Consider the following 19,886-nt stretch of genomic DNA (forward strand, 5'->3'; position numbering starts at 1 on the left):
TGAGAATAAGCAAGACAAATACAAACATATTGCTGTCTCTCGCTTCTCAAAGTATGGGAGATTTCTTGCCTTACCTTGGGCATGTTTCACAGGGAGTGGGAAAGTCATAGTACAGACGTTTGCACATAGTACCTCTCTGAAAGAGTAAAATCCATAGCCCACCGCTGAGGCTGCTCAGCTGTGAGGGTGAAGTTCGAGGCAGATGTTTGCACCTCATACATTCAAGACAAGGAAGACACAGAATTCAGTCCTGCAGCTCCCCACCTCCAAGAATAGGAAAGATGAGACTGGTATAGATTCAAAGTGCAGACCGTCATTCCTCTACATCCATAGATAATAATTTGAGAATAGACTTGGGATCACACTAGACCACATGTAAATGAGAAGAATTACAGCACAGCACCATAACGTCACTAATCTCCCAGGATGAGACTCAAAAGACCGACTGTGGCTCCTCACCTCTGAACCTTGGTGGACATTTCAATAGGACGGCCGATGTTCCGGGTCTCCAGGTCAAAGTTCTCATCAAAGTACTCTTCCGGGGTGATGGCCGTGGGGTTCGTAGGAGTGGCAGGCTGAGGAAGAGAGGCCTGCGGGGGCAGGAGTAAGGGGGGAGAGCGTAAGATAGGGGAAAGGGCAAGGCTGGAAAGGAACAGAAAGGGTAGTCGTGGAAGGGGTAAGGGAGAAGATGAAAAAAGAAGAATGAACTATTGTGGAGAGAGATGGAGAGGAGAACAAAAAAAAAGAGTGACCAAACATGGGAGGTGGAGAGTGAGGGAAGATAGGTAGTGGGACGGATGAATAGAACAAGAGGACTATGGAGACAAAGGGAGACATGAGAATAGACAGGCACTGAGAAGGACAAACAGGGCAGCAGATGTAAAGCACGGGGAGAGAGTGGGAAACACGGAGACATTGAGGCTGCAGGGCCAGACTTTGGCAATGAGTAAGTGAAGGAAAGTGATGGACGGGGGCAGATTAAGAGAGCAGTTGTGTAAGAAACAGAAAGAGATAACTGATACACAAGGACACCGATCAAAAACAACTACAGTCTGGTACAGGAGGAGGTCTGGATGGGGGCAGACAGTCAGGTGTAGGCTATACTCACCCCGTTCTGTACAGAGTGCTGCTGGGCGATTCCTAAGAAGGACTGGAATGGTGTCTTAGATCCTGTAAATGGGAAAATACACTATTAGGGAGAAAGGAAAGGAAGCAGGGGAATGGAGTACAGCAGAAAAAAATTGAACCAGGAGAAGTAGGAGAAGGAAAACCGAGAAGAGGGTGCATGAGAAACAGAAGAGTAGCAGGAGAAACCAAAGTAATGCAAGTGGAGCAGTAAGAGGAGGATGGAGCAAACAAACTTAGCGAGCAGAAAGCTGGAGAAAATCAAGGAGACAAGGGAGCAAAAACTTGAGGATAGATAGATGGTGGATAAAGCAAAACATAAGGCAGCAGAAGAAACAGAGAAAAGTAGGAAGCTGGAGAAACAGAAGAGAGAAAAAAAAACAGAAAAGATTGGGTGCAGAAGAGATCGAAGCAGGTAAAACAAGGAAAGGAAGTAGCATGAGATATGGAGAGAAACGAAAAAAGGGCAGGATAAGCAGGAACTAGAGGTCTTATCAGGATAAACAGGGTTTAGAGTAAAAAGCAAAGAGGAGGGTTATAAGAAGGCATGAGAAATTGAAGAAAAAGGGAATGTTAAAAAGACCAGAAGGACGTACAAAGGTAGAACTGTGAAATGGAGGCAAAAGAGAAACAAAAACAAGAAGTGGACAAGGGCGACAAGTGATAGCGAAGAGACAACATAGGAGCTGGAGGTATAGTTCTACAAATGAGAAAATGCTGCAGCACGGCGACAGCCACGCTCCCAAGTAGTGGACGCTGCCTCCCGCTCAACAACTTCCACCTCATAGTGCTGCTGGTCCTCGTCAACAATTCAGCTCCAATCAACAACCTGAAATCAGGCATGGGTTTTTCAGGCCCTCTTTTGTAATGGTTCACAACCTATGTCATCAACCAGAGCCTACTTGTACAAAACAGGTGGCACTAGATCATGGACAACCCATGTCTCCTGCAAAGGAGCCCAGGGCTCCGTCCACGCTCTCATCATCTCTCACCTCTGAAGGGGACCCATCAGAGGCGTTCTTGCAGATCACAGCATCAAGATCGATCAATACACAGATGATACCAAACTCTATTTAAAAATGTCCTCAATTAGTATACAGAGTTGGATCCTGGCTCAAACTGATGTAATCTTGGACGTCAACTAACTGAAGCTGAACCCCACAAAGACTGAATTTCTCCTGTTTGCCAACAGTGCTAACTACCCTAGATTCAAGCTTGGCTCTCCAATGTAAACCCACTTCTGAAAGATCACACAAATTCTCCGGGATTTACCCTAGACACTGACACTGACCTCTCACTCAAGAAAAGCATTGCTGAGAATACTAAGGCAGCTTGGTTCCAACTCTTTCACTGAACTAAGTGAAGCTGTTTCTCAGTCAATTCCTTGGAATAGGTCCTTGAACTCAATCAGCATCTTTGAAATTGCAAGACTGGATCGTGAGGGTGAACTTAATGAGCTTTATTGTTCACCACAGCCTGGTGGATGACTCAGTGTGCCATGCATGAGGCTCTGACAGTTCATGGGACCTCAAGAGAGTCTACATGGGTTGCAGGGCCACATTCATGGTTCTTCTGTCGGGTCAACACATTTGTGTATGCTGGAAAGAATGAAAGGCATTGATGGTGTAGGAAGTTGGCTCTGTATGTGCTATTTCAAAGTAAGGAATAGCATGCACAGAGTCCAAGGGTTCCCCTTAGAGGTAAAATAGTGGTAAAAATAGATAATACTAATGCTCTATTTTGTGGTAGTGTGGTCGAGCAGTAGGCTTATCCAAGGAGTAGTGTTAAGCATTTGTTGTACATACACATAGACAATAAATGAGGTACACACACTCAGAGACAAATCCAGCCAATAGGTTTTTGTATAGAAAAATATCTTTTCTTAGTTTATTTTAAGAACCACAGGTTCAAATTCTACATGTAATATCTCATTCGAAAGGTATTGCAGGTAAGTACTTTAGGAACTTCAAATCATCAAAATTGCATGTATACTTTTCAAGTTATTCACAAATAGCTGTTTTAAAAGTGGACACAGTGCAATTTTCACAGTTCCTAGGGGAGGTAAGTATTTGTTAGGTTAACCAGGTAAGTAAGACACTTACAGGGCTTAGTTCTTGGTCCAAGGTAGCCCACCGTTGGGGGTTCAGAACAACCCCAAAGTCACCACACCAGCAGCTCAGGGCCGGTCAGGTGCAGAGTTCAAAGTGGTGCCCAAAACACATAGGCTAGAATGGAGAGAAGGGGGTGCCCCGGTTCCGGTCTGCTTGCAGGTAAGTACCCGCGTCTTCGGAGGGCAGACCAGGGGGGTTTTGTAGGGCACCGGGGGGGACACAAGCCCACACAGAAATTTCACCCTCAGCGGCGCGGGGGCGGCCGGGTGCAGTGTAGAAACAAGCGTCGGGTTCGCAGTGTTAGTCTATGAGAGATCTCGGGATCTCTTCAGCGCTGCAGGCAGGCAAGGGGGGGGTTCCTCGGGGAAACCTCCACTTGATCGAGGGAGAGGGACTCCTGGGGGTCACTCCTCCAGTGAAAGTCCGGTCCTTCAGGTCCTGGGGGCTGCGGGTGCAGGGTCTCTCCCAGGTGTCGGGACTTTGGATTCAAAGAGTCGTGGTCAGGGGAAGCCTTGGGATTCCCTCTGCAGGCGGCGCTGTGGGGGCTCAGGGGGGACAGGTTTTTGTACTCACAGTCTTAGAGTAGTCCTGGGGTCCCTCCTGAGGTGTTGGATCGCCACCAGCCGAGTCGGGGTCGCCGGGTGCAGTGTTGCAAGTCTCACGCTTCTTGCGGGGAGCTTGCAGGGATCTTTAAAGCTGCTGGAAACAAAGTTGCAGCCTTTCTTGGAGCAGGTCCGCTGTCCTCGGGAGTTTCTTGTCTTTTCGAAGCAGGGGCAGTCCTCAGAGGATGTCGAGGTCGCTGGTCCCTTTGGAAGGCGTCGCTGGAGCAGGATCTTTGGAAGGCAGGAGACAGGCCAGTGAGTTTCTGGAGCCAAGGCAGTTGTCGTCTTCTGGTCTTCCTCTGCAGGGGTTTTCAGCTAGGCAGTCCTTCTTCTTGTAGTTGCAGGAATCTAATTTTCTAGGGTTCAGGGTAGCCCTTTGTAAGGAAATGCCTCCTTGGCATGGTTGCCCCCTGACTTTTTGCCTTTGCTGATGCTATGTTTACAATTGAAAGTGTGCTGAGGCCTGCTAACCAGGCCCCAGCACCAGTGTTCTTTCCCTAACCTGTACTTTTGTATCCACAATTGGCAGACCCTGGCAGCCAGATAAGTCCCTTGTAACTGGTACTTCTAGTACCAAGGGCCCTGATGCCAAGGAAGGTCTCTAAGGGCTGCAGCATGTCTTATGCCACCCTGGAGACCTCTCACTCAGCACAGACACACTGCTTGCCAGCTTGTGTGTGCTAGTGAGGACAAAACGAGTAAGTCGACATGGCACTCCCCTCAGGGTGCCATGCCAGCCTCTCACTGCCTATGCAGTATAGGTAAGACACCCCTCTAGCAGGCCTTACAGCCCTAAGGCAGGGTGCACTATACCATAGGTGAGGGTACCAGTGCATGAGCATGGTACCCCTACAGTGTCTAAACAAAACCTTAGACATTGTAAGTGCAGGGTAGCCATAAGAGTATATGGTCTGGGAGTTTGTCAAACACGAACTCCACAGCACCATAATGGCTACACTGAAAACAGGGAAGTTTGGTATCAAACTTCTCAGCACAATAAATGCACACTGATGCCAGTGTACATTTTATTGTAAAATACACCACAGAGGGCACCTTAGAGGTGCCCCCTGAAACTTAACCGACTATCTGTGTAGGCTGACTAGTTTTAGCAGCCTGCCACAAACCGAGACATGTTGCTGGCCCCATGGGGAGAGGGCCTTTGTCACTCTGAGGCCAGTAACAAAGCCTGCACTGGGTGGAGATGCTAACACCTCTCCCAGGCAGGAATTGTCACACCTGGCGGTGAGCCTCAAAGGCTCACCTCCTTTGTGCCAACCCAGCAGGACACTCCAGCTAGTGGAGTTGCCCGCCCCCTCCGGCCAGGCCCCACTTTTGGCGGCAAGGCCGGAGAAAATAATGAGAAAAACAAGGAGGAGTCACTGGCCAGTCAGGACAGCCCCTAAGGTGTCCTGAGCTGAGGTGACTCTGACTTTTAGAAATCCTCCATCTTGCAGATGGAGGATTCCCCCAATAGGGTTAGGATTGTGACCCCCTCCCCTTGGGAGGAGGCACAAAGAGGGTGTACCCACCCTCAGGGCTAGTAGCCATTGGCTACTAACCCCCCAGACCTAAACACGCCCTTAAATTTAGTATTTAAGGGCTACCCTGAACCCTAGAAAATCAGATTCCTGCAACTACAAGAAGAAGGACTGCCTAGCTGAAAACCCCTGCAGAGGAAGACCAGAAGACGACAACTGCCTTGGCTCCAGAAACTCACCGGCCTGTCTCCTGCCTTCCAAAGATCCTGCTCCAGCGACGCCTTCCAAAGGGACCAGCGACCTCGACATCCTCTGAGGACTGCCCCTGCTTCGAAAAGACAAGAAACTCCCGAGGACAGCGGACCTGCTCCAAGAAAAGCTGCAACTTTGTTTCCAGCAGCTTTAAAGAACCCTGCAAGCTCCCCGCAAGAAGCGTGAGACTTGCAACACTGCACCCGGCGACCCCGACTCGGCTGGTGGCGATCCAACACCTCAGGAGGGACCCCAGGACTACTCTGATACTGTGAGTACCAAAACCTGTCCCCCCTGAGCCCCCACAGCGCCGCCTGCAGAGGGAATCCCGAGGCTTCCCCTGACCGCGACTCTTTGAACCTAAAGTCCCGACGCCTGGGAGAGACCCTGCACCCGCAGCCCCCAGGACCTGAAGGACCGGACTTTCACTGGAGGAGTGACCCCCAGGAGTCCCTCTCCCTTGCCCAAGTGGAGGTTTCCCCGAGGAATCCCCCCCTTGCCTGCCTGCAGCGCTGAAGAGATCCCGAGATCTCTCATAGACTAACATTGAAAACCCGACGCTTGTTTCTACACTGCACCCGGCCGCCCCCGCGCTGCTGAGGGTGAAATTTCTGTGTGGACTTGTGTCCCCCCCGGTGCCCTACAAAACCCCCCTGGTCTGCCCTCCGAAGACGCGGGTACTTACCTGCAAGCGGACCGGAACCGGGGCACCCCCTTCTCTCCATTCTAGCCTATGTGTTTTGGGCACCACTTTGAACTCTGCACCTGACCGGCCCTGAGCTGCTGGTGTGGTGACTTTGGGGTTGCTCTGAACCCCCAACGGTGGGCTACCTTGGACCAAGAACTAAGCCCTGTAAGTGTCTTACTTACCTGGTTAACCTAACAAATACTTACCTCCCCTAGGAACTGTGAAAATTGCACTAAGTGTCCACTTTTAAAACAGCTATTTGTGAATAACTTGAAAAGTATACATGCAATTTTGATGATTTGAAGTTCCTAAAGTACTTACCTGCAATACCTTTCTAATGAGATATTACATGTAGAATTTGAACCTGTGGTTCTTAAAATAAACTAAGAAAAGATATTTTTCTATATAAAAACCTATTGGCTGGATTTGTCTCTGAGTGTGTGTACCTCATTTATTGTCTATGTGTATGTACAACAAATGCTTAACACTACTCCTTGGATAAGCCTATTGCTCGACCACACTACCACAAAATAGAGCATTAGTATTATCTATTTTTACCACTATTTTACCTCTAAGGGGAACCCTTGGACTCTGTGCATGCTATTCCTTACTTTGAAATAGCACATACAGAGCCAACTTCCTACATTGGTGGCAGCGGTGGGATACAAGACTTTGCATTTGCTGGACTACTCAGCCAATACCTGATCACACGACAAATTCCAAAATTGTCATTAGAAATTGATTTTTGCAATTTGAAAAGTTTTCTAAATTCTTAAAAGACCTGCTAGGGCCTTGTGTTAGATCCTGTTTAGCATTTCTTTTAGAGTTTAAAAGTTTGTAAAAGTTTGAATTAGATTCTAGAACCAGTTGTAGATTCTTAAAAAGTATTCCAACTTTTAGAAGCAAAATGTCTAGCACAGATGTGACTGTGGTGGAACTCGACACCACACCTTACCTCCATCTTAAGATGAGGGAGCTAAGGTCACTCTGTAAAATAAAGAAAATAACAATGGGCCCCAAACCTACCAAAATACAGCTCCAGGAGCTTTTGGCAGAGTTTGAAAAGGCCAACCCCTCTGAGGGTGGCAACTCAGAGGAAGAGGATAGTGACTTGGAGGAAAATTCCCCCCTACCAATCCTATCTAGGGAGAACAGGGTCCCTCAAACCCTGACTCCAAAAATAATAGTCAGAGATGCTGGTTCCCTCACAGGAGAGACCAACACCTCTGAAATCACTGAGGATAGCCCCAGTGAAGAGGACATCCAGTTAGCCAGGATGGCCAAAAGATTGGCTTTGGAAAGACAGATCCTAGCCATAGAGAGGGAAAGACAAGAGATGGGCCTAGGACCCATCAATGGTGGCAGCAACATAAATAGGGTCAGAGATTCTCCTGACATGTTGAAAATCCCCAAAGGGATTGTAACTAAATATGAAGATGGTGATGACATCACCAAATGGTTCACAGCTTTCGAGAGGGCTTGTGTAACCAGAAAAGTGAACAGATCTCACTGGGGTGCTCTCCTTTGGGAAATGTTCACAGGAAAGTGTAGGGATAGACTCCTCACACTCTCTGGACAAGATGCAGAATCTTATGACCTCATGAAGGGTACCCTGATTGAGGGCTTTGGATTCTCCACTGAGGAGTATAGGATTAGATTCAGGGGGGCTCAAAAATCCTCGAGCCAGACCTGGGTTGACTTTGTAGACTACTCAGTGAAAACACTAGATGGTTGGATTCAAGGCAGTGGTGTAAGTAATTATGATGGGCTGTACAATTTATTTGTGAAAGAACACCTATTAAGTAATTGTTTCAATGATAAACTGCATCAGCATCTGGTAGACCTAGGACCAATTTCTCCCCAAGAATTGGGAAAGAAGGCGGACCATTGGGTCAAGACAAGGGTGTCCAAGACTTCAACAGGGGGTGACCAAAAGAAAGGGGTCACAAAGACTCCCCAGGGGAAGGGTGATGAGACAACCAAAACTAAAAATAGTAAAGAGTCTTCTACAGGCCCCCAAAAACCTGCACAGGAGGGTGGGCCCAGAGCCTCTTCACAAAACAATGGGTACAAGGGTAAAAACTTTGATCCCAAAAAGGCCTGGTGTCATAGCTGTAAACAGCATGGACACCAAACTGGAGACAAGGCCTGTCCCAAGAAAGGTTCCACTCCAAACTCCCATCCAGGTAACACTGGTATGGCTAGTCTCCAAGTGGGATCAACAGTGTGCCCAGAGCAAATCAGGGTCCACACTGAAGCTACTCTAGTTTCTGAGGGTGGGGTGGATTTAGCCACACTAGCTGTCTGGCCGCCTAACATGCAAAAATACAGACAGCAACTCTTAATTAATGGGACTAGAATAGAGGGCCTGAGGGATACAGGTGCCAGTGTCACCATGGTGACAGAGAAACTGGTTTCCCCTGGCCAATACCTGACTGGAAAAACTTACACAGTCACCAACGCTGACAATCAGAAAAAAGTACATCCCATGGCAATGGTTACTTTAGAATGGGGAGGGGTCAATGGCCTGAAACAGGTGGTGGTCTCCTCAAATATCCCAGTGGACTGTCTGCTTGGAAATGACCTGGAGTCCTCAGCATGGGCTGAGGTAGAACTAAAAACCCATGCAGCCATGCTGGGTATCCCTGAACTGGTGTGTGTGAAAACAAGAGCACAATGCAAGGCACAGGGTGAACAAGTAGAGCTGGAGTCTGGAAGAATGGCCCAGCCTACCAAGAGAACAGGAAAGTCAGTTGGGAAACCAACTGCAACACAGCAAAAGAAAGGGAACCTCTCTTCTCAGGAAGAAGTTCTGCCCTCTGAGGGAACTGAGCCTTTGGAGCTTGAACCTTATCAGGTTGAGCTCTTAGGCCCAGGGGGACCCTCAAGGGAGGAGCTGTGTAAGGGACAAGAAACCTGTCCCTCTCTTGAAGGCCTTAGGCAGCAAGCTGCTGAAGAGTCCAAAGGCAAGAAAAATGGAACGCATAGGGTCTATTGGGAAGATGGACTCCTGTACACTGAGGCCAGAGACCCCAAACCTGGTGCCACTAGGAGAGTGGTAGTGCCTCAGCTGTTCAGAGAGTTCATCCTAACATTGGCCCATGACATTCCCCTTGCTGGACATTTGGGACAAACCAAGACGTGGGAGAGGTTAGTCAACCACTTCTACTGGCCCAATATGTCCAACATGGTTAAGGAGTTTTGCCTCTCCTGCCCCACCTGTCAAGCCAGTGGTAAGACAGGTGGGCATCCAAAGGCCCCCCTCATTCCACTTCCAGTGGTGGGGGTTCCCTTTGAAAGAGTGGGTGTGGACATAGTTGGTCCACTGGAACCTCCCACAGCCTCAGGAAATATGTATATCCTGGTAGTAGTGGATCATGCTACCAGGTATCCTGAAGCTATTCCCCTTAGGTCGACTACTGCCCCTGCAGTAGCCAAGGCCCTCATTGGTATCTTTACCAGAGTGGGTTTCCCTAAGGAGGTGGTGTCTGACAGAGGTACCAACTTCATGTCAGCCTACCTAAAGCACATGTGGAATGAGTGTGGAGTGACTTATAAATTCACTACACCATACCATCCACAAACTAATGGCTTGGTTGAGAGATTCAACAAGACATTAAAAGGCATGATCATGGGGCTCCCAGAAAAGCTCAAAAGGAGATGGGATGTCCTCTTGCCATGTCTGCTTTTCGCTTACAGAGAGGTACCACAGAAGGGAGTAGGATTCTCACCCTTTGAACTTCTGTTTGGTCATCCTGTAAGGGGACCACTTGCCCTTGTTAAAGAAGGCTGGGAGAGACCTCTCCATGAGCCTAAACAGGACATAGTGGACTATGTACTTGGCCTTCGCTCTAGAATGGCAGAGTACATGGAAAAGGCAACCAAAAACCTTGAGGCCAGCCAACAGCTCCAGAAGTTTTGGTATGACCAAAAGGCTGCACTGGTTGAGTTCCAACCAGGGCAGAAAGTCTGGGTTCTGGAGCCTGTGGCTCCCAGGGCACTCCAGGACAAATGGAGTGGCCCTTACCCAGTACTAGAGAGGAAGAGTCAGGTCACCTACTTGGTGGACCTGGGCACAAGCAGGAGCCCCAAGAGGGTGATCCATGTAAACCGCCTTAAGCTCTTCCACGACAGGGCTGATGTCAATCTGTTGATGGTAACAGATGAGGATCAGGAGGCAGAGAGTGAACCTCTCCCTGATCTTCTGTCATCAGACCCAAAAGATGGGACAGTAGATGGAGTGATCTACTCAGACACCCTCTCTGGCCAACAGCAAGCTGATTGTAGGAGAGTCCTACAACAGTTTCCTGAACTCTTCTCCTTAACCCCTGGTCAGACACACCTGTGTACCCATGATGTGGACACAGGAGACAGCATGCCTGTCAAGAACAAAATCTTTAGACAATCTGACCATGTTAAGGAAAGCATCAAGGTGGAAGTCCACAAGATGCTGGAATTGGGAGTAATTGAGCGCTCTGACAGCCCCTGGGCTAGCCCAGTGGTCTTAGTCCCCAAACCTCACACCAAAGATGGAAAGAAAGAGATGAGGTTTTGTGTGGACTACAGAGGGCTCAATTCTGTCACCAAGACAGATGCTCATCCAATTCCAAGAGCTGATGAGCTCATAGACAAATTAGGTGCTGCCAAATTCTTAAGTAACTTTGACTTGACAGCAGGGTACTGGCAAATAAAAATGGCACCTGGAGCCAAAGAGAAAACAGCATTCTCCACACCTGATGGGCATTATCAGTTTACTGTTATGCCCTTTGGTTTAAAGAATGCCCCTGCCACCTTCCAAAGGTTGGTGAATCAAGTCCTTGCTGGCTTGGAGTCCTTTAGCACAGCTTATCTTGATGATATTGCTGTCTTTAGCTCCACCTGGCAGGATCACCTGGTCCACCTGAAGAAGGTTTTGAAGGCTCTGCAATCTGCAGGCCTCTCTATCAAGGCATCCAAATGCCAGATAGGGCAGGGAACTGTGGTTTACTTGGGCCACCTTGTAGGTGGAGGCCAAGTTCAGCCACTCCAACCCAAGATCCAGACTATTCTGGACTGGGTAGCTCCAAAAACCCAGACTCAAGTCAGGGCATTCCTTGGCTTGACTGGGTATTACAGGAGGTTTGTGAAGGGATATGGATCCATTGTGACAGCCCTCACTGAACTCACCTCCAAGAAAATGCCCAAGAAAGTGAACTGGACTGTGGAATGCCAACAGGCCTTTGACACCCTGAAACAAGCAATGTGCTCAGCACCAGTTCTAAAAGCTCCAGATTATTCTAAGCAGTTCATTGTGCAGACTGATGCCTCTGAACATGGGATAGGGGCAGTTTTGTCCCAAACAAATGATGATGGCCTTGACCAGCCTGTTGCTTTCATTAGCAGGAGGTTACTCCCCAGGGAGCAGCGTTGGAGTGCCATTGAGAGGGAGGCCTTTGCTGTGGTTTGGTCCCTGAAGAAGCTGAGACCATACCTCTTTGGGACTCACTTCCTAGTTCAAACTGACCACAGACCTCTCAAATGGCTGATGCAAATGAAAGGTGAAAATCCTAAACTGTTGAGGTGGTCCATCTCCCTACAGGGAATGGACTTTATAGTGGAACACAGACCTGGGACTGCCCATGCCAATGCAGATGGCCTTTCCAGGTTCTTCCACTTAGAAAATGAAGACTCTCTTGGGAAAGGTTAGTCTCATCCTCTTTCGTTTGGGGGGGGGGTTGTGTAAGGAAATGCCTCCTTGGCATGGTTGCCCCCTGACTTTTTGCCTTTGCTGATGCTATGTTTACAATTGAAAGTGTGCTGAGGCCTGATAACCAGGCCCCAGCACCAGTGTTCTTTCCCTAACCTGTACTTTTGTATCCACAATTGGCAGACCCTGGCAGCCAGATAAGTCCCTTGTAACTGGTACTTCTAGTACCAAGGGCCCTGATGCCAAGGAAGGTCTCTAAGGGCTGCAGCATGTCTTATGCCACCCTGGAGACCTCTCACTCAGCACAGACACACTGCTTGCCAGCTTGTGTGTGCTAGTGAGGACAAAACGAGTAAGTCGACATGGCACTCCCCTCAGGGTGCCATGCCAGCCTCTCACTGCCTATGCAGTATAGGTAAGACACCCCTCTAGCAGGCCTTACAGCCCTAAGGCAGGGTGCACTATACCATAGGTGAGGGTACCAGTGCATGAGCATGGTACCCCTACAGTGTCTAAACAAAACCTTAGACATTGTAAGTGCAGGGTAGCCATAAGAGTATATGGTCTGGGAGTTTGTCAAACACGAACTCCACAGCACCATAATGGCTACACTGAAAACAGGGAAGTTTGGTATCAAACTTCTCAGCACAATAAATGCACACTGATGCCAGTGTACATTTTATTGTAAAATACACCACAGAGGGCACCTTAGAGGTGCCCCCTGAAACTTAACCGACTATCTGTGTAGGCTGACTAGTTTTAGCAGCCTGCCACAAACCGAGACATGTTGCTGGCCCCATGGGGAGAGGGCCTTTGTCACTCTGAGGCCAGTAACAAAGCCTGCACTGGGTGGAGATGCTAACACCTCTCCCAGGCAGGAATTGTCACACCTGGCGGTGAGCCTCAAAGGCTCACCTCCTTTGTGCCAACCCAGCAGGACACTCCAGCTAGTGGAGTTGCCCGCCCCCTCCGGCCAGGCCCCACTTTTGGCGGCAAGGCCGGAGAAAATAATGAGAAAAACAAGGAGGAGTCACTGGCCAGTCAGGACAGCCCCTAAGGTGTCCTGAGCTGAGGTGACTCTAACTTTTAGAAATCCTCCATCTTGCAGATGGAGGATTCCCCCAATAGGGTTAGGATTGTGACCCCCTCCCCTTGGGAGGAGGCACAAAGAGGGTGTACCCACCCTCAGGGCTAGTAGCCATTGGCTACTAACCCCCCAGACCTAAACACGCCCTTAAATTTAGTATTTAAGGGCTACCCTGAACCCTAGAAAATCAGATTCCTGCAACTACAAGAAGAAGGACTGCCTAGCTGAAAACCCCTGCAGAGGAAGACCAGAAGACGACAACTGCCTTGGCTCCAGAAACTCACCGGCCTGTCTCCTGCCTTCCAAAGATCCTGCTCCAGCGACGCCTTCCAAAGGGACCAGCGACCTCGACATCCTCTGAGGACTGCCCCTGCTTCGAAAAGACAAGAAACTCCCGAGGACAGCGGACCTGCTCCAAGAAAAGCTGCAACTTTGTTTCCAGCAGCTTTAAAGAACCCTGCAAGCTCCCCGCAAGAAGCGTGAGACTTGCAACACTGCACCCGGCGACCCCGACTCGGCTGGTGGCGATCCAACACCTCAGGAGGGACCCCAGGACTACTCTGATACTGTGAGTACCAAAACCTGTCCCCCCTGAGCCCCCACAGCGCCGCCTGCAGAGGGAATCCCGAGGCTTCCCCTGACCGCGACTCTTTGAACCTAAAGTCCCGACGCCTGGGAGAGACCCTGCACCCGCAGCCCCCAGGACCTGAAGGACCGGACTTTCACTGGAGGAGTGACCCCCAGGAGTCCCTCTCCCTTGCCCAAGTGGAGGTTTCCCCGAGGAATCCCCCCCTTGCCTGCCTGCAGCGCTGAAGAGATCCCGAGATCTCTCATAGACTAACATTGAAAACCCGACGCTTGTTTCTACACTGCACCCGGCCGCCCCCGCGCTGCTGAGGGTGAAATTTCTGTGTGGACTTGTGTCCCCCCCGGTGCCCTACAAAACCCCCCTGGTCTGCCCTCCGAAGACGCGGGTACTTACCTGCAAGCGGACCGGAACCGGGGCACCCCCTTCTCTCCATTCTAGCCTATGTGTTTTGGGCACCACTTTGAACTCTGCACCTGACCGGCCCTGAGCTGCTGGTGTGGTGACTTTGGGGTTGCTCTGAACCCCCAACGGTGGGCTACCTTGGACCAAGAACTAAGCCCTGTAAGTGTCTTACTTACCTGGTTAACCTAACAAATACTTACCTCCCCTAGGAACTGTGAAAATTGCACTAAGTGTCCACTTTTAAAACAGCTATTTGTGAATAACTTGAAAAGTATACATGCAATTTTGATGATTTGAAGTTCCTAAAGTACTTACCTGCAATACCTTTCTAATGAGATATTACATGTAGAATTTGAACCTGTGGTTCTTAAAATAAACTAAGAAAATATATTTTTCTATATAAAAACCTATTGGCTGGATTTGTCTCTGAGTGTGTGTACCTCATTTATTGTCTATGTGTATGTACAACAAATGCTTAACACTACTCCTTGGATAAGCCTATTGCTCGACCACACTACCACAAAATAGAGCATTAGTATTATCTATTTTTACCACTATTTTACCTCTAAGGGGAACCCTTGGACTCTGTGCATGCTATTCCTTACTTTGAAATAGCACATACAGAGCCAACTTCCTACACCCTTAAATACTAAATTTAAGGGCGTGTTTAGGTCTGGGGGGTTAGTAGCCAATGGCTACTAGCCCTGAGGGTGGGTACACCCTCTTTGTGCCTCCTCCCAAGGGGAGGGGGTCACAATCCTAACCCTATTGGGGGAATCCTCCATCTGCAAGATGGAGGATTTCTAAAAGTTAGAGTCACTTCAGCTCAGGACACCTTAGGGGCTGTCCTGACTGGCCAGTGACTCCTCCTTGTTGCTTTCTTTGTTCCCTCCAGCCTTGCCGCCAAAAGTGGGGGCCGTGGCCGGAGGGGGCGGGCAACTCCACTAAGCTGGAGTGCCCTGCTGGGCTGTGACAAAGGGGTGAGCCTTTGAGGCTCACCGCCAGGTGTCACAGCTCCTGCCTGGGGGAGGTGTTAGCATCTCCACCCAGTGCAGGCTTTGTTACTGGCCTCAGAGTGACAAAGGCACTCTCCCCATGGGGCCAGCAACATGTCTCTAGTGTGGCAGGCTGCTGGAACCAGTCAGCCTACACAGATAGTTGGTTAAGTTTCAGGGGGCACCTCTAAGGTGCCCTCTGTGGTGTATTTTACAATAAAATGTACACTGGCATCAGTGTGCATTTATTGTGCTGAGAAGTTTGATACCAAACTTCCCAGTTTTCAGTGTAGCCATTATGGTGCTGTGGAGTTCGTGTAAAACAGACTCCCAGACCATATACTCTTATGGCTACCCTGCACTTACAATGTCTAAGGTTTTGTTTAGACACTGTAGGGGCACAGTGCTCATGCACTGGTACCCTCATCTATGGTATAGTGCACCCTGCCTTAGGGCTGTAAGGCCTGCTAGAGGGGTGTCTTACCTATACTGCATAGGCAGTGAGAGGTTGGCATGGCACCCTGAGGGGAGTGCCATGTCGACTTACTCATTTTGTTCTCACTAGCACACACAGGCTTGTAAGCAGTGTGTCTGTGCTGAGTGAGGGGTCTCTAGGGTGGCATAAGACATGCTGCAGCCCTTAGAGACCTTTCTTGGCATCAGGGCCCTTGGTACTAGAAGTACCAGTTACAAGGGACTTATCTGAATGCCAGGGTGTGCCAATTGTGGATACAATGGTACATTTTAGGTGAAGGAACACTGGTGCTGGGGCCTGGTTAGCAGGGTCCCAGCACACTTCTCAGTCAAGTCAGCATCAGTATCAGGCAAAAAGTGGGGGGTAACTGCAACAGGGAGCCATTTCTTTACAGATGGCTTCGCTGGTCCTCTTATAATCAAGGTTCACGGAGGGTCTAAAGGGTGTATTGTGCCAGTGGCTAACAAACTGGGGAAATGGGTATGAACCTGATCCACGGTGCTATGAGTAGGTAACGATTCCCTGGCTCCAGAACCGGTTACTTTGATGGTAGTGGAGCCACTTTCCACAGTGTGTCTGCTCTTCTAGGTACAGATACAATCTTATACTGGGGGCAGTGAGGGTAACGTGACTAGCAGCATACTAGATTAGGACTACAATTCAGGAGTGAGTGTGCATTCTGGTATAGTGAGGAAGCCTTAAAGTAGGAGATGCAAATTAGCGGCTGTGGAAGGAGACAAATGGAAGTGATGAAAGCAACACTAAAATGACAAACCACAACACTGCACCCCCAGTCAAATAACCAAAATAAATAAATAAATAAATCTTTCAGTGACTTTGGACATCTCTGGATCTTTGCCTTTGAATAGTAATTGCACCTCTCATTCCTCCTCAATGTTCTGAGGATCTGATCTAAGAAGTCTGAATCACACGGAGAGTTATGTAAATAGCCTCCCTCACTCAGTTACTCCTACCTTTGTTTTTAGACTTGTCCTGGTCCGAAAGGTGCTCCATCCGGGTCTTTGTGACAAGTTCCACATTACTGGCGCTGTAAACCTAAAAGCCAACAGAGAAAAATAAAGACTGGATGAGACAGATGTCAACTGCAGGAAGACAGCAGATAATGAATGGAGGGAAAAACAAAGAATTATCTGTAACCTGCTCTAAATACCCATCTGAGTAGGGGGAGGTTCCACTGCACACTTTATTTGCCTGGCAGTCTCAGGGCCTGACTAACAGCTTTGAACAATTCCTACCTGCAGCAGCCGTCTTAGCTTCCTTTTAGTAGAAAAGGGCAAAGACAATGGGAATACAGTAGAAAAAGAAAGATTGTCCATAATCATTCATAGCGACATGGCACCCTGCACTTCTTTTTACCTATGGAGTGCACAGAATCAAAGCAGAAAACTGGAGGTCAGTAGGCCTAACCTTAATACCTGGCCTTAACTGTGTATCCAAGTGGCAGTGTCTGCAGAAGGTACAAATTGATGTTTAAGTAGCTGACTTGCAAATCCATCAAAGAAGAACACACAAAATAGTAACAATGCTGTGTATGCCTGACAATTAGAAGGCTGCACCCTCGCACCACAGGGACAGTGCATCTGATCTGTAAAATGATTTTAAAAGGCGATTATACATCTTTAGATGTATCGAGGTGGCTTAACACTTTCCTCATTCGGTTAAAAGCATTGCAAATAGCTTATTTTTGTTCCTGAGAGCTTTCCTATGCCCAATTAGTATCTGAAGGGTGGTGCATCTGGGTTGCACATGCTTGTGCATGATTGGAGCAGAGGAATTATAAAAGAAAACCAGCATGGCAGCTGTCTGATTGCCATAAAATTAAAAACTGCCCCGTTAGGCAGCAGTACCTAGAAATTCAAGCAATGTAGGAAGTTGGCTCTCTTCCTAGTGTGTCAAAATGACATACTGTGCAAAGAGGTTCCCTTACTAGTGGACATGGGCTTATTTAGCAATCCCAAGGTGCTCTTAGGGGTTACTGTGGTCAAGCAGCCTTAGGCTTATCAGAGAGGAGTGTGAGACATTTACCATAGGGAAACAGTCAATAAATGAGACAACTGAAAAAGTAGCTCCACACCAACTTGCAAAAATAACAAATATGTATATATATTTATATATATATTTATTTATTTATTTATTTAGGTACCAGAATCAATACGATCAGGTAACTACGTTTTGCAAGAGAAATCTTTACAGTTTGGAAAAGTCGACACTTAAATTTCTTAAGCTGCAATGTTACCATATGGGAGAAAATAGGTATGGCAAACAGGTACACTGCAGGGACTTACAGGACAACACTTCTGGACTTCAGGTAAGAATAAGGAAGGGCCCTAGGCCATAGCAACAGGTCACCTTGGGTGGCCCTGGGGCAGCCGGCTGCAGTTCAGCGTCGGGTGCCCCATGTAAGTCAAGGGGGATCGATCCAGTCATAAAGAGGCTGCAGGGGTGGACTGGGAGTCCAGCCAGGATGAACCAACAAGGGGGTTCAAAAGTCTTGCGATGTTCAGAGACGTAGGGACACCAGTGGCCCAGGTGCAGAGGCGTCTAGGACCATCGGGTTTCTGACACCGGTGGAATCAAGGTAGAGGGTACCTGCACAAAAAGGCTGCAGGAGTTGGATTGAAGGTCGCAGGGGAAGATCCACGGTGGAGTGACTGTCTCTGGAGGGTCTGGGAACCACGCTGGCATGGCCCAGTTCAACTCGGGCTGGAAGGCTTGGGTGCAGTGGTGCTGTCCGGATTTGGGTTTTTTCAGTCCAGAGTCCTCTCGGTGTTTCTTGGGGTGCCTACAGGGATGCAGGAAAGCAGCTCCGCTACTCTACGAGAGTTCCGGGTCCTTGGGCAAAGGCTGGCAGTCCTCCCAGGCTTATGGAGGCACAAGCAGCTGCAGGACGAGGCATCTTCAGCAAGATGGTCAAAGTCAGCAGGCAATGTTGGTGCAGAGTCAGTCATTGGTCTTCAGTTCTTGCTTTTGGGTCTCTGTAGTGTCCTTCCTCTTCAGGCCAGCAGGGTCTGAATTTCTGGTGACAAAGGCCCCCCAAAATACTGAATTTAGGGGCGTTTTGGGAGTGTAGGGTAATAGCCAATGGGCTACTTACCCCGGGGTCACTACTTCCTGTGGGAAGTAGGCAAAACCCTGTCCCAGAGTTTCTAGTTCTGCATCACCAAGATGGCAGACCTTGAAATTTTGCGTGCACATAAGGCAGCTCACCTCAGGGGTGGAACTGACCTGAGAGGTGGACACGCCTCTCTGACTACTAATTTTCCCACCTGTACAGGTGCCAAATGAGCCTGGGATTAGGGAGGGGTGTCATATCACTTCTGAGGGAAGACAGATCTGCATAACAAAGGTGGTAGGCTTCCTGTCATGGAATGCAAATTTGCAGATCATACTTTTGGGCGGGAGTGTTAACGCCCCTGCCAGAGCAGGCATTGTTCCTGACTGCCCGAGAGTGGAGGCTCTTACCCTTGGGGCTCAGAAACATGTCTGTTGGTCAGTACACCAGCAGTTAGTAGGGCTTTCAGGGGGCACCTCTGAGGTGCCCTATGGGTGCAGGGATTAATAAATCCATCACTGGAATCAGTGAGGGTTTACTAATACGAGATGTCTGATACCAAACATCCCTAGTTTCAGTGAAGCCATCATGTTGCTGGGGAACTCGTACTGACCAGTGTCCAGCACATGGACTTAAAATGGCTTCCGTGATCACTCACCGTGTCTACAAATCGCCAAAGACATAGCACGGACATATCTGCTCTTGCAGTTATGCACTCACATGTAATATAATGGACTCTGCCTTAGGGCTGGAAGGCCTACTGTAGGGGTAACTCGCAGTGTTAGTGGGCGTGGCGCACAGCTTGTGTGCCAGGTCGTGTTTTCACTTTTAGCTGCACCAAGATGTGCAGCCTGCATGTGTTAGGTGAGGGGTCCCTGAGGATGGCACAATACATGCTGCAGCCCTTGGGTACCTCCTTCTGTGCCCATGGCCTAGGTACCCAGGGTACCATTTACTAGGGACTTACACAGGTGCCAATGGAATTGCCAATTGGGGAAAAATTGTCCAGTTTTAAGGAAAGAGATCTGGCACTGGGGACATGGATAGAAGGACCCCAGTGCACTTTCAGTCAAAATGTCATCATGTACCAGGCAAAAAGTGTGGGGTGGCCATGTCCAAAAGGAACACTTTCCTACAGGCAAACAGTAGAGAGTCCAAGTATCCCCTATAAGTGTACAGGGGCATGCTTTAACAATCCCAAGGTGCTCTATTTGTGGTAGTGTGGTCAAGCAGCCTCAGGTTTATCGGAGAGGAGGGTTGGGCACCTGCTGCACATTCAGTCAATAAATAAAACACACTCAAAAAGGAATCAGACACTAATGT

General features: G+C 48.8%; 1 protein-coding gene across 1 annotated transcript in view; it reads right to left on the bottom strand.

Annotated features, from left to right (window-relative positions):
- ANKRD13D (ankyrin repeat domain 13D) overlaps positions 1–19,886 on the bottom strand; it is a 344,260-nt gene that overhangs the window by 107,950 nt on the left and 216,424 nt on the right. The window contains exons 8-10 of the mRNA XM_069232941.1: positions 16,465–16,546; positions 1,109–1,170; positions 460–590 (exon numbers count right to left, since the gene is read on the bottom strand). Of these exons, the coding sequence (XP_069089042.1) occupies positions 460–590; positions 1,109–1,170; positions 16,465–16,546 (275 nt within the window). The remainder of the gene's footprint in view (positions 1–459; positions 591–1,108; positions 1,171–16,464; positions 16,547–19,886) is intronic.

Source organism: Pleurodeles waltl, chromosome 4_2, assembly GCF_031143425.1.
Source record: "Pleurodeles waltl isolate 20211129_DDA chromosome 4_2, aPleWal1.hap1.20221129, whole genome shotgun sequence".
Classification (NCBI taxonomy): Eukaryota; Metazoa; Chordata; class Amphibia; order Caudata; family Salamandridae; genus Pleurodeles; species Pleurodeles waltl.